General features: G+C 40.0%; 1 protein-coding gene across 3 annotated transcripts in view; it reads right to left on the minus strand.

Annotated features, from left to right (window-relative positions):
- LOC109634836 (pyruvate carboxylase, mitochondrial) overlaps positions 1–15588 on the minus strand; it is a 259041-nt gene that overhangs the window by 240154 nt on the left and 3299 nt on the right. For 2 of the 3 annotated variants that reach the window (XM_069518208.1, XM_020095553.2), the window contains exons 2-4: positions 6203–6342; positions 3720–3813; positions 2760–2850 (exon numbers count right to left, since the gene is read on the minus strand). In XM_069518208.1, coding sequence (XP_069374309.1) covers positions 2760–2850; positions 3720–3813; positions 6203–6342 — 325 coding nt within the window. Of the gene's footprint in view, positions 1–2759; positions 2851–3719; positions 3814–6202; positions 6343–8426; positions 8568–15588 lie in introns of those variants that run through there. The other variant, XM_020095554.2, reaches the window with a different exon arrangement.

Consider the following 15588-nt stretch of genomic DNA (forward strand, 5'->3'; position numbering starts at 1 on the left):
CAAGGAGCCACAGTTAACTCTTGGCTGACTATTAGTGAGGGAAACAAAACGTCGACACACACTAGCCTGCATGCTTTAGCACACACTGTATGTGTGCCAGTGAAAAGGTTTTACATGTCACTGTGGGCTAATGACACATTTTATTCTCGTCTATCTTAGTTGCAGTCGCCCATCATCTACTGAATGGACACCAGTAGGAGACTGAATGAGTCGACAGACAGGCATAATGTGAGGGTCAGGGGGAAGGTAGTGAGAGGTGCACGCACGTGGACGCACACACATATACACACAGGGCAGCAGGCAGATACAGTAGCTGCCGAGCTTGACAGATAGAGCCATCTCTGGATCAGTATGTGCCATCTGCTCTTGGATACAAGGCGGACTATAATTATGGGCTGTCCCGTTGTTAAGGGAGCTGTTACTGGCAGGCCAGAGGAGGCATAGAGCTTCACAAACACACGAAAAGCTGCAAGTGCACACAAGCAGGTACACACCACCACCTACTCAGACATGAAGCTTCATCCACTTGCTAACACAACAACCCATAACCAGGGCTGAGTAGTTTCAGATTTTGTTCTCAGTTTGAAATAATAAGTGACTATAAATTGGCCAAGAACACATTTAAAAAAGATTATTAGACATAGTCCATTTTGTAACTTTATTACATGTTAGCTAGTGGTAATGATAAATGAGAAGCATGTCTGACATAAAGGGTTCTTAGACAAGTGCTCCACTTTGAGTTGGGCAACAAAATGAGTCAAGGGGAAAGGTTCAAGCACTAACTTTACGTGCTACACAAGAAAGAAATAATATCCACTGCCATTTATACAAAAAAAAAAAATGTTTATCACCTGCAAAGAGCTCAATTTAAAATCTGAACAAACACTTAATGGTCACCTACTTAGTTAGCGAGCCACCATTGCAGGAAGAAATGTGCAACGGAATTAAGCTTGAACAATTTTTACCGCTGTGCTCATGGGCTCATTCGCATCTGCCACAGTTTTATGGTCGATAAGTTAAGCGATGCCTTCACTTTTAGCAAGCATAATGCTGCATGTGTACATTTTAATTGTACTAAAAAATGTTTCAAGACGTTTTTTTAAGAGTTGAATTATTATTTGTGGATCTTTTGTAGCTGCATCAATGCAATGGATTACAATACAAACTACAAAAAGTTATCTGTATTCAGTTATCTAACCCCCATAACATGACATGCAATGCAAACAGTCATACAAACAAGAGTGTACACTCGAGCTTTCAGATGTGCACACACGTAGTGGGACAGAAACGGACGGTTATCTCTGTCACAGAGTAACAGAATGATACACAGTGTGAAGTACAACATACACTGAATGTGAAAAGGTGAGAGTTCGAGCAGGAGAGAAAAGAACACAGACAGACACACTTCTCGCTGGCATGGGGTGGCTCTGCTCCCAGATAGACAGATGGATTTTGAGAAATGAGTTGGATGGCGAAGGTTCCCCAATTTGGCTAGCTGACCACATGCCCACGCAGAAAATTATAAACCGTGAGAGACTGATCTGAAAAATGATAATGATCAACTGGCAGCATTTCCTGGAGGGATGGAGAGAGGACGGGAGGGAGAGGAGGCAACAAGGAACAAATTTAACACAGTGATAAGTGGCGGAGGGAAGAAAGGGAGAGGGGGAGAGATGTACAGCAATAATGAAATGGAGGGAAATGGTGGAGGGAAGCAGCAGCAACAACAAGATGATAAACGAATGAGGCAAATAAGGATGGACAAAGGGAAGAAAACAGGGGAGAAGAGACGAAGGTGGGGGGCAGGTGTGAGGGATGGATGGAGAGAAGTTCTTTCCATTTCCTTCCTGCCAATCAAGCTGGATATTGACTGTGTGAACAGAAAGCAATAAGAGGGATTTGTCTGTCACTTGTCCACTTAATTGTAAGCCACTGAAATCCTTAAAACTTTGCTGTATCACTGACGACAAGAGACAAGACTTTACAACTCAAGGAAGGAAGCAGGGCTTTTCCTGAAGATCAAAAGGTGAACTGGATGAGAACAATTATTAAAACACTTTAAGACCTAAACCTGAACACAGTTACATGTAACTTCCACTAATATCTCCATCTTTTATTTCTGTTGAGGTTAGATGTGTGACAAACAATACAGAAATTAGCTTTAGAGATGTTGGTCGACATAGTTTCTCACGTTGGATGGTGCCAGGCTCGTCATTTAGCCCAATTCCCATGTTAGTTATGGAGTTATTCTAATTGCCTCGCATCCACAGCTCTTTACAGTCCTCTGTATGCACAGACGAGACATAAAATATTCTCGTTTTAACTCCCAGAAAGAAAGCAAATAGGCAAATGTTTAACTTTTCCTTTAATGCTAATTAAAGACTTCCTACAACTACTTCAAAGTGAAAGCCTCCAAGCTAAATGAACTTAGATAGCTCATTTAAGTGAAGTTACATTTTTGAATCAAAATCTGCACCGCTTATTAGGCAGGATGGGGCAGATGAATGAGAACACACTGTTTTCATGATTATATACTGTGTATAGGCTGTCCAGGAGAGGAGGCGTTTTAACATATGGACCTGAACAGAGGGTATTTAAATAACGATAAATCCCTTGACAACTGGAGACCCATGAGTACTTAAGTATTAAACATGTTAAATTTCCCTTTAAACAAGTGAGGCAGCTTAAAACTAAAGCAAACAATGAGTTTTATTAATAAATTACATATTTTACACCATCTTGTGGTGAACGCTCTTTACCTTGGCTACTTTGATGATGTCAGGGATGTCCAGGTAGGCAGCGACAGGGGGCAGGCCTTTCCCAATCAGGTAAGCCTCGTCGGCCTTCTGCCTGTGAAGATGAGTGCAAACGATTTCCATTAGAGAAAAAGAAACAGTAAACAACAATAATGGCTTCATGGCAGCATTTCCATGCTCAGTTAATATTAGGCAGCCATTTTTAATCAATTAAAACACACTGCTGCGATTAATAAATTGCACTTCTATCAGCTGTTAATGGTTGTGAGGTAGATTGGCCAATATGAGCCTTTCACTTACATGTCGTTATTAATGTTGGCCAATATGTCCTAATGCAGAGAAAGGTTTTACATACATGGTTGGATTTGTGTTTTTATTTATAGTTACTGAAACTTTGTGGGTCAACTGTAAAATCGAAAAAACCCAGTCAGTCAGAATCTACTTTTAAGTTTCATGTGAAGAATGAGAGAGAATGACAATGTGATGAAGGTGATATAAAGACGGCAAAAGAAGGAATGAGGGAAGAAGCAGAAGCAGCTGGAATAAGAAAGGAAGGTGTGAAGGAGGGGGCAGAACCAGGTGGAATTAGAAGCCGATAACAAGAAGTAATAGTCAGTGAAACACAATTTACAAGATGAAGACATTAGCAAGTCAGAGGAAAGGCTCACAGTGGAGCAGATTAGACTGTTTGCAAATGTAAACTAAGCAGTGCTATAACCTGGATGTTTGTAATGTCAATACAATTATACTTATGTCCGCACTTAATACCAACTGCAAAACAAAGACCTGGCCCAGCACAGGAGAGCAGAAAAAAGCTCCCCTGCTTCCTTTAATTGCTTTAGGCTCTAATCAAATGTTAGCGTTTTGTGGTCGATACCCAGTGGTGGCTTCCCAGCAGTTTAGCAAGACTTTTACTTAAACCCCTGCAGACCTATTGATCTCTAATGTAGCAGAGATTATTACCTGTGCATCTGCCCAGTGTCCTGCTCAGAATAAACGGCAACGGTTCGAATCCCCAGTTCAGTGCAGGCTCTGAACACACGGATAGCAATCTCACCTGAAAGACAAGAAGAAGAGGAAGAGGATAGGAATGGAGGACATGGTTTATTCATTTACAAGCCTTAGTGTGATTATGTACATGTGTGTGCAAAGTCTGTTTATATGTATGAGTGTGTGCTTGAATGCATGTGTGTACGCATTTTACTATGCCCAAAAATTTCATTTCTTTGCATTTCTTCCCAGATGATGCTCCTCTCCACTTTTATTCATTAGTGTAGTTCTCAATCTTTTATCTTTCCATAAACACAGACTTTACATGAGCGTGTCAACATCCTGTGGCATGAGCACTAATTTTCAACCAACGCCTCCACTGAGAGAGTAAAATAAACTTTCAGTTTTCCATGCTGTCATACATGATCTGTGAAAAAGATGGATCCATTTGGTGTTCGTCATCGCACTGTGCAAAAATATCAACACACACTGAGCCAGATCTGCAGTATTTTTCTAAAGTTTAAGAACACAGAGCGTGACACCTCAGTTTTAGACAAGCAAAACACTGGCTGTGTTTTTATCTTGCTGTCACCAGGGCCAAATACTTGTTTCTCAAGCAGCACAATCTGAGAGGAAGAAAAAACTTTTAGTTACTGAAACTAGCAAGATGTGTTGTTCTTGCCTGGGGAGGACAGCGCTCAAACAATGAGGATTATAAACAAAAAAAGGGAAAGAGATAGTGAGCAAGCAAGTAAGTGAATTCTGGAGGAAGAAGAGCAGGAACACAAAAAGGATGAAAGGAGAAGACAAGATGGTGAGACAACCAGGCAGTTGAAATGTAATTGTAAAGGTGAGAAATCTAGAGAATGTAAATGTCAGAGAAAGAACAATACAAAAGGAGACGCTGAACAGAGGAACTATGTGGAGGTTTTGAAGATTGGAGGTAAGGTAAGTTTAACAAAGTGATAAATAAGTGCACAGGAGACAAGAATAGCAGTGGAGGAGGAGAAAGCAAAGGGGAGCAAAGTCATGGGAGGTAAAAAGAAGACAGCTTGGGGCCTGGAGGAAAATCATATCTGACAAGTGGAAATGGAGAGAGAAGAGGAGATGAAGAGAGGAGGTATGAGAGGAAGAGGAGAGCAGGAAGGAAAAGGAAGAAGAGGGAGTATTAAAGAGATTATTAGTTAAAAAGCAAAGAAGCAATCAGAGAGAGTGCATGTGCTTGGTTAAGTGCAATCAGCACTGATACAATGATCAAGTCTATTATGACATACATATATGAATGAATACGCCCACACACACAAACAAGCTTGACACAGTCTGGTGCAGAGTGAAGAATGTGATCTAACTGATATCGTATCATACCGATGTGAAGGAGAGAGGTTGACAGTAAGCCCTGCTGTCTGCATGTGCGTGTGTGTGTGTGGCACATGGCAATATCTTGCAATCAAATTAATGGATTGAAGAATCTATAGGAGGTTAGGAAATGAACATATGCATTTTCAGAGCGAATACATATTGTGCAGCAGGAGGACCACATATGTCCAGATTTGGAATAACACTGGAAACCCTGACACATCAATCAATCTGAAATAATGAAACGCAAAACAGAATCAAGCTTTTCAAATACGTCCACAGGAATGAATGTGATGGAAAACTCTGAAAAGCAATTAGAGTAAAATGCACGAGCGCATTTGTTTGTCACTCAAACCCTGAATGTCACCTGACAGAGTCACTCTAATTGCATGCTGATTGCCTCTCTGGACAGCATGAGCATTAACAAGAGGGGGTTCGACGTTTATATGTATTACCACAGCATATCAGGGATGTTTATGCTGCATATAACAGCCATACTGTTGACTGTTAAGTGTTTAGAAAACACTTGGCTTTAATTATGTTTCCATTCCATGGTTATTTCTATAGCAGCTTAGAAAGGAACGAGTAAACCCTTTTTCCCGGCGGAAAAACCGTTGTTTAATGTAGGTTACACTACATAAAACATGTTTTATTTAGGTTCCAGAGAATGAAGAGACGTCCATGCAGATTTTAATCTAGATTGCCTCATTGATAATATTCAACCAATTACCTCTGTGATATCAGTCGTGCACAAAATTCAACAGTTTAATATATGATGCTATTACCTCGAGGGCTGTGGGAGCAGTTCCACCTCTGTTTTCATTATGTAAAGAAATTAACTTATTTTGGGTTTAAGCAAACACCACTAGCTAATACAGCCACCTATATACAATGTGTGCTTAATATTACTATGTGCCCATTAAAAATTAAGACTCTGTTCTTTTGCCTCAGGAAGATTGCAAATGTCGTAACTTTATTCTTACATTATACATGGAACGGCATTAAACTGAATAAGATTTTATAGGACAACATGAATTGTCCTCTTCAGTGGTGAAATACTTGTGTTAGGGAGTCGATAAAAGGATGGGGTGGGGTCTTACCTCTATTGGCCACCATAACCTTCTTGATTGGTCGATACTGATTCTGCGGGGCCGAGTGGGCAAAGCGGGACAGAAGACACACGCGCCTCACGGCCAACAGGCTGAGGCCGCCTTGGACCGCAGCGTATCTAATCAACATCCTGAGTGAAAGAGGGGAAAAAAAGCTTAGCATACAGTGTCGTTGGAAACATTACAACAATGAGGGGAGAGGCAACAGAGACAAGCTTGGGATGGAAAAAGACATTTTTACAGGCTTGCACAAAATACACACAAAAGACTCAACACTATTTATGACATTATACCCATGAGATTCTTATCTCATAATGACTTCACAAGAAATGTGACCTTCTGAGGAGCCGTGTAAAGTGGCAGAACTAACAGAATAACTATTTACATCAGCTCTTATACATAAATGTCTGATCCAAAACCTGCTGCACAGACTTTCTTACAATCTCTTGTAGCAACCATTTTTTAAATTCAGTAGGTGAGGTGAACGAAAAGATGCTTGAAGGGAAATGATAACGATGACAATGCTTTAAAATGATTAAACAAGGAGTGTGAGCCATGTTTAGAAAGATAAGATCTACTTAAGCGTCAGGCCTTATTAAAGTTATTGCCGAGGGTTGTGGGTGCCGATCAACTGCATGGTATTTTCTCTGAAAATGTTTTTAATTGGCCTTTCCGTGATATTTAGAAGGAATCCTGAACGATTACAGCACAGTGGAAGAGAAAGTTGTATTTGGTATGAATGATTTACTGCCTGTGGGCCCTGGAGTCTGTCATTTTGTTTGTGGAAAAACGGTTTCCATCTGGTCTTTGTTGATTCTCTTATAGGTCAGGTGGGAGCATAAAACACAGAACAAACATCGCCATCTTGAGGTCACTACTCTTTGGGAAAATACAACAATTTTTAAATAAAATGGTAACAAAATTAGATAAAAACGCAATAATTTTCATTACTGGATGATATTAAAGTAACAAATCAAATTAAATGTTTAAATATTAAAACAAGAGCACAGAAGTTGAATGTGTATTCAAACCATATTTAAATTACTTGAAAAGCTGCATCATGGACAGTCGTGATGGATCGTGATGGTGGCTGATCATGGACTATGAAACAATTCGACCTCTCACATATTCTACCATTAGTGACGATAACTCCTCCATTTCAACTGTCATTGCTGCTCCCTTCATCTCTTTCAGACATTTTCTTATGTATAAACACTTTAAACACTGACACACTTCTCCATTATGGTAAAATCTGTTTCTACAAATCAATTTTGTAAATATTGTCATTTTGTAATGTGTTCAGTAACATGTGGCGTCTACGTGGTTCTCTCTGAGGTTTCTATGTTTATTTAACCTGTTTCTGCTGTAGTTTTTACTCACTCTTGTAGAGGGTTAAGGGCAGAGGATGTTCCAGCTTGTTAAACCCTACGAGACAAATTATCATTCGTGATATGTGCCACCTTAGTGTCTGTATTTCCTATTTGTTACATTTACAAAAACCTATGGTGAACCCTCCATCTGCTCTACTTACCTATGTGTATATATGTTGATGATGAACTCTTTGTCTATTATTCAGAGTTTTTTTTAACGATGTAAATCAAACTATACACTTGAAGGTGTAGCAGGAAAAATTGATGTGGGTAAAAAGTCTGACTCTAAACCTGTTCCATGAAGGCAGCATTTAATTGATGCCAATCAGCTGCTGACGACCTGCCCTCAGTCAGCTGCAGGTGTGTGTGTGGCGCACTTTCAAAATAGCAAGAAAATGGAGGCTCTAGGATTTCTCATTAATTTTTCTATTTGTTCTTACACAAAAAACTGAAAATACACAATTCCAACTATCCCAATTAGTCCCACAAGAAATGTGCTGACATTAGTCTTCAGTTGTGTCCACGAATTATTGTGTAACACTAAACAACAACGTAACGAATGAATGGCCAGTTGTGTATTCTCATTTCTTCAGTGGCCTCTCCTGGTTCACAAACTCCCCTCAAACACAAACAAAAGCTATCAGATGATCGCATTGATCACGCACACAAACCATGAATCCCACCTAGCATTAGCATTATAGTTTGACAACTGCATCTTCAAGCAGTGCTCCTTTAAACTCCCACCACTGGAAACAGAGAGGCCTCTCTACCGCCCCACCCCAGTGTGAGTGCCACCTGACAGAGTTACACAGACTTCATGATGGAGGAGGATAACCAGCAGCTACCTGCTCCAGGAGATGCGTGGATCAGTCACTGTGTGGAAGCTGCAGCTGCTTGACACCGAGCTCACTTCTTCTCTCACCACACAGCGACACTACACTGACAGCGCTTTGCTGCCACGCTGAGGTCAAACAGCAGAACTGCAGTCAATGGCAAAACTAGGAGGAGGAGGTGCCTGAATTTTTTGAAATCATAAAAAAATCAAATCAAGACTTAATTTTACCAGACATACAACTGGAGTCTCCCTGGGATCCCTCCATAAGATTAAGAAACTAAAGGAAATCGCACAAAATATAAAATGGAAGACACACATTGTCCCTGAGTCCCATCTATTGTGAAGGTAATGTTAAAATGTGCGTCTTGAAAAATTAAAATGAAATTAAAATGTGTGGTAAAATGTTAACGTAGTAAAAGATAAAGTGGCTGTTGTGCCAAAGTGCATAAGTAATAAAAAAAATAGCAGATAAATAGCAAGTTTTTATGTTTTATACATTAACCACCAACTCTGAACAAGTCTTCTGCACAGTATCCATATTTGCAAAATAAAACTAAAAAAGGATCTTACAAACAAAAAATCACACCAAGACTGATAACCACAATCAAAGATAATATCTTAAACTACAGCATCTGTGTAACCTGATATGAGACCCCTTACCAGAAATGATGTACCCAAAATAAAACATTACTGTTCCTCATTCCTTTGATTAGTTAAACCCTCTGTTGCTTTGCACTTCAATATAGACCAGTGTGTGTAAGTCTGAACCGACTGTATGTGAAAGGCTGTTGTAGTGTTATGAGGATCCAACAATGCTTTGCACAGATAGAATCAAGGTTATGTGGTGATTGAGTCTGGTAGAAACCAAAACACACTTAGACCACAGAGTCCCAAGGGTAAAGAGTCTTAAACCTGCAGTTGTGGAACTTTTGTCTCTCCCTTCTGGCAGTGAGAGTAATTACACAAACACTGCTGGTTGTTTGCCTACAGGTGAACTTACTTAATTCTTTAAAGTGTGACCCTTCCTCTGAATTCACATTTCTGGAGAATCAGAAACTTTCTTTGGAAGTTCTCTTTGTTTTCCACCATGGGCTCTGCTATTTCATCCTGCAATTGCTGTAGCCGGCTCCGCCTCTGTTTCTATAAATACAGTTACGCTTCGTCTCTGCTCTGGTAAACCGATCTTTGTTGGTTGACGTGAAATGTACAGCTACCACAGACGCCTGATTCAAATCCAAGGTAAAGTGCAAAACACAGAGAGATTTACCTGGCGCTGATCATCCTTATGAATAACTGAAATACAAATGCCGCATACTAAATTGATCAATTTTGCAATATCCACTCTATATGTGTCTGCTAGGTATTTACAATATCTCTATTAAAGAGGTGAATATGTGAACAGAAAGTTGACAGACAGCTGAGAGACTTGATCCCACAGATAAAATAGTATAAAAAAAAAAAAAACATCTTTGCTTTAAGAATTAACTATGAAGGATTAACTCAGGAACCGATGCATTTCAGACGATGAATGACTTGAGACTGAAGACAGCTTTTGTGAGCTCAGGCTGAAACTGTACACTCTGTAGACACAAAGAAAACAGCGTCACAGTATGAAACAGATACAGCTTCTCTCGGCCTGAACACGACAGCAGATCAGGTGAAGACAGGGAAAATTCTACAGACAGGTGAAAACTGGTCAAATGTAATCAGTGCCCTGCTTTTACTTTAACTTCCAAATACTTGAGTCAGGTGATTTGGTCTGTGCTTGAAAAATATTACCAGTATTAGCAATGAGGCTAAAGACAAGGTGTAAGTGGTAATTCCCCTCAGCTACAACAGCCAAGTCAGTTCAGAAATATAGAATCATATGTTTTAAAGGAGACAGATTGGGCTCTTTCAGTTTTTCTCTGTGAATTCCGATGATCGTCCTGAACATAGTGGGTGAATGAGCTACACATACCGAGAATAAAAGAGGAAGAACAGACAGTAAGAAGTGAGTCAGAGAGAAGTTAGTGAAGTAACTTCACATGGCGTGCTCAACACAGTTTTTATTCATGTCAGTAATCTGGCCGATACTTCCGCATCAACCATGTGATGTTTTGTCATGTGACATCATAATGATCAGCTAGTCCGGCACACCAGCAAGAGTGGAGGTCGATATTTCCTACACACGAAAGTGGTTGACCAATAACAAAGTGGGCCAGCAGGCCGATTAGCATAAACATAATATGTCTCCTCAAGAAAATGTAACAACGTCTTTCAGTAACCAACAAAAAGATAAAGCTAAACACAACAAAACCAAAAGTCACATTGTTGACTCCAAAACTAATAGTTTCTCTACTAGTTTCTTAAAATCTTATGTTTGGTGCAAACATGACAAAACAAATAGTCACAAGACGATGCAGTGCTCTGAATTCCAGTCAGCAGCCTGATGTTGGTTAATTTAATCCCAGATGCTCTTTGATGTCTCAAAAACTGGAAATCTACCAGACACTGAGTCACAGAGGGACAAACTGGAGAGATGAAAGAGAGCAGTCATGATGTTGCATCCATATTCTGTGTTATCTCTCAAAGTTAGATGGCTGAAATTCTGCTGAAAAACCCAAAGCATGCTGCCATAAGTAAATGAAGAATTCTGGATAGTGATTCTGTAAATCAGATGACTGGAAGTGAAACATCAACCAAACTGCCTGGCCTCTGTCTTTTCTGATACTTTGATGCTCAATATAGAATTGTAATTTCCCAATTAGGCAATGGTGAGGACGAGAAATAAAATCTGAAAAAGCATATTTCTCCTTTTATGTAGCACTGCAATCCTTTATTTTAATGCTTTGCTCTATTGTCTGACAGAAGGACATTACTCAAGGTCAGACACAAAGTAAGAAATTCAGCAATTCAGTTTTTTTAAAAAGACACTGACTGAGGAAAGAGGGAAAGCAAATGTGATCTCAGATTTTTCCTGTTCTCCTCTCATCCCTCATCTCTAACTTCTATCCTCAGGTTATCCTACTTTTTCTCTCTTTCCAATACTTTTATCCAACTGTTTTGCAGCGTAGCTCGCTACTCTCTTCCTCCCATTACATGGAAAGGGGAGGAGCCCCCTTGGATCAGTGCAGGATGGCTCCATCCATCTCCCTGCACTGACTGATGGGGCCAACAATGAAATGCACCACAGCAAGTACCTCCCCGGTACTGTGACTCACAATGCGGAAAGGCAATGAAGCAAACTGAAGGATAAGTCGTGTTATGAGAGGAATGTCAAATGGTGGACACATTGAAGCGTCAGATGTGTCATTTTGGGATCCTTGCTGGTTTGTCATCTGTTCCGGGTCTGGTGAACACAGCCGAGATAAAACCGTTCTGTGTCAGGATGTGACAGAAAGAGAGAAAAGAAGAACATAATGATTTTGTGTGTGGGCCCTCATTTTTAGGAGAGGACATACTCCCAAAGTGATGACGCATTAAAGTGACACTGGAGGTGTGTATCTTGAGATAGACTTTGTCACCTTCACATGAGGAAATAAGAGCTATTTTGGACTTAGTGATAATAATTCTCTCAGGGTTTCCAAGGTGTCTACAGTCAGGGTTGATTTTCATTGTGAAAAAAGTTTTCAGCGTCAATTAAACTATTTTATAATCGTAATATCTGAACTCAGGCTGCCTGACACAATAATCTTTTATTACCTAAAATCAATGAAATGGGAGTATATTTCCACAGCATTCATTTTCATTTATAAAAGCGAGTCTCATTTGGCAAAGATTCACTTTAACCAGCATTTCTAAAAGGTCCCATGAAATGTGACCTTTGAATTTTCGAGTTTTCTTCTTGTTTGCGGTATAAAACGGTCTCGTCTACAACAAGCCCATTCAATCAGTGATTTACTTAAGTTTCAGAAGACACTGTGGACTGCTCACATATCGAATTTTATCAGATGTCACTGTATTCACTGGGAGAACTACAACTCCTTCTCCTCCCCAGACCACAAATACAACTCAGGCCAGCTAATCAGCAATGACATTTAGTTCCATAAGATTAAATCTGGAGGCTCAAAACCTGCTGCTGTCCACTCATTGACACACACACTTGAGTCAACAGATAAAGCTAAAGGGTTGTAGTGTTACCTCATTAAATCTAACAAAAAGGTACAGACAAGCATAAGTGTAACACAAAGTCTGCCAACAACTAAACATGTCCCCACACTCCAGCACACGTCTGTCTGATAACACACTCTGCATCACGTCAAAATCACCGCCCCATTAGAAATGAAAGGTTATAGTCTACTGAGAACATCTTGTTTGTTGTCTGGCTCAAAAAGACCTGAGGGGATTTCTGGTTCATTCATTAACTTGTTGAGGATCAAAGTTCTCCTCTGTTTTGATGCGCACACACACAAATACACAGTGATAATGTGACACACAAACACACATTACAAGCATCAACTTTGCCCTAATTGACCGATCATGGGGAGAATACACACACTGCCCTATCTGCACACATGAGAGACTCTTCAATCAGGTAAAAGCCCTGATTGTGATTCTAATAAGCAGAACATGATACGATTTATCTTAAGTGTGAATATCAGACCTTTGTCCACTTTATCCTCTTCTAGCCGGGCTCAGACTACAGGAGTTTTGAAAACCTAAGCGATTTTAAAATTATGTTGCATCAAGATCATAAGGAGAATCATCACATTTTGAATCCTTAATATTAAAGATCTTTGATAATTAGCGCTGTGGTCCAAATTATACTTTCAAGAGGGTAAAAATAACTTTTTAACCCTCTAACGCTACCAGATAATCTGGTTTTAACACTGGTACAGACTAAGTTTCAGTTTTCTCCTCTGGTTCTTGGGGTTAAAACAAAATATTGCAAAATTCCTGTAACCTGAGCCAAGTTTAAGTGTGTTAAGGCCATGGCACACAATTCCGTAAAACCAGGACAGTAAACGCTCAGTGACAAAACAATGTGTATGTCAAAACATTGTTCAAAAGATAGTTGTATCACTGAGGCTGCTTGTTTTGTGGATTTTGTTAGGGTGATCTTCTGCACACAATTTACTGTAGACAAGACAAATGCTGGCTGGACGTAGTAGAGGTGGCATTAATGTTGGGATATTGAAAAGGAAATACATGGTTTGAATCCTGAAGCAGTCTGGGATACTCTGAAACACTCTTACCCTTTAAAAATAGCCTGGACAGCAACATTTGAGCAAGATGTTAATGTTGCATGAGCTTCATAGAATTTCTTACCGACTTCACACAATTCAACACTAATCCTAAATCAAATTGTTCCCACGCTGATGCTGATGATCCTTTGAACATAGCAGCATCAGTAGATGTATTGTATTTGCGAGAAATTGACAGGATTGAAACTGCAGCACCTTGCTCTTGACTTTCACTGCCACTCAGGCCCTGAACAGCTGTGTCAACAAGACGCTGCTGCCGCCCACTGCTACAAGCTGACTTGGTACGATACACAATATGTTGGAAAAACAAGATTTCTTACACAGTTCTTAATAAATTCTTTACATGCATGTTGCTTTCCGAGACCTTCTTTTCACATTTTCTACAGCGCTGAAGAATACTGTAATCTAATAGATGCCAATAGATTTACTGATACTTGTACCCAATCCTGTTCAATTCCTCTTTTCAAAGTGTGGAGGAGAACTACGGTGGCCTTCAGGTGACATATGAATGCTAAAGGTCCTTTCTCGAGCCTGGTGAGCTGCATGAAACAAGACACGCTCCCTGTGTAGCTTGTGAAAGGCTCATTCTAAGCAAACAAAAGCACAATGATACCTATTTCTGTTGATTATAAAGTGATTAAGACTTAGATGCCCATAGACCTGGTATAAAATCTGTCCTCTGAGTGAACCAATCACAGCTTAAAGTACTCACAAACATTGATATATGCATTTAAAGCAGTGTAGTGAGATCTGACCTCAAGTGTTAGTAGGAGACATATTTTAATGCCAGGGGACAAACTCAGCTGTCTACTTGTGAACTGATGTCTCGGGACAGATTTTAATACCAGGTCTGAACCGGTCTTTAAAGTGCAGCACAGTTACAAGCTACGTTCAACTGATAAAGCAGCAGCTATAACCTGAAAACTCAGATGGGCTTTAATGATATATTGCAGCTCGTTATTTTCATCTTACTGCACTGCTGCACTCACAACAGCTCAACTAGCTCCTGTCTGTCCAACCGCTACTCATGAAACTCTTAAAATTGTCTTTTAGAGAAACTCGTGACCTTTAATGTTTTCATTGCGACTTTCCAGGTAAGACATTTTGTGATTTACATAATGGATCCCATGCTTATGAAAAAAAAGAGCAGCAAAACCTCTACATCACTGTCATGGCACGATAATGAATGTGTCTTTATTGTCACAAATATTATCATCAAGGTGAATGTCCATTAGAAACTCAAGGCCACTGCAGTTTTGTTTTAGAGGCCTGACACAAAAAGTAGATGATTGCCTTTCTCTGTCTGCATATTTCTGATCACCGTCCCTGAAAATGGAAAAACTACCAAGTTCTGCTTTTAACTTTTAAGAAAGTTCTTGGAAATAGCTGTCGTTGTATAACCTCTGCACAGCTCCCACTGGACGTCCCTCAACTCTCGGATGGGACAGCTGCTCTGCGAGTACTGACTGAAGTTGCTTTATAAAAACAAACCAGAAATTAATTTTCACACATCAGATACACATCGACTGGGTCAAAGGTGAAAGAGCAGAGACCACATTTCTTCAACACAGAGACGCTGTGAGAATCAAGTCATGCACACAGCTCATTTGATGTGCAGGTCGCGAGCAAACAAACATGTCAGGCAATTTACAAGTTCCAGCATGTAACAGACATTTACTGCCGCACCAGCGGAAACTTCAATTCAGAGCCTCCTACTGCTACAGATCAGGTAAAAAAAAGCAGGGTTGGTTTGTTTGTTTGTAAGCAAGATTACACAAAAAACTGCCAAGGTTTCCACGCAACCTGGTGAAAAGATGTTGCATGTGTCAGAGAAGAACCTGAACAAGTTTTCTTTCTGTGCCAGTTAATAATAATACATCTTTATCGCTTAATCTTCAGACATCTGCCAGTGGTGGGGTACACCCTGGATACAGGTGGAGATTCTCCACTCAGACACGTACAAGAACACACAGAAGTCTTCTTGAA

This window comes from Paralichthys olivaceus, chromosome 22 (genome assembly GCF_024713975.1).
Source record: "Paralichthys olivaceus isolate ysfri-2021 chromosome 22, ASM2471397v2, whole genome shotgun sequence".
NCBI lineage: Eukaryota > Metazoa > Chordata > Actinopteri > Pleuronectiformes > Paralichthyidae > Paralichthys > Paralichthys olivaceus.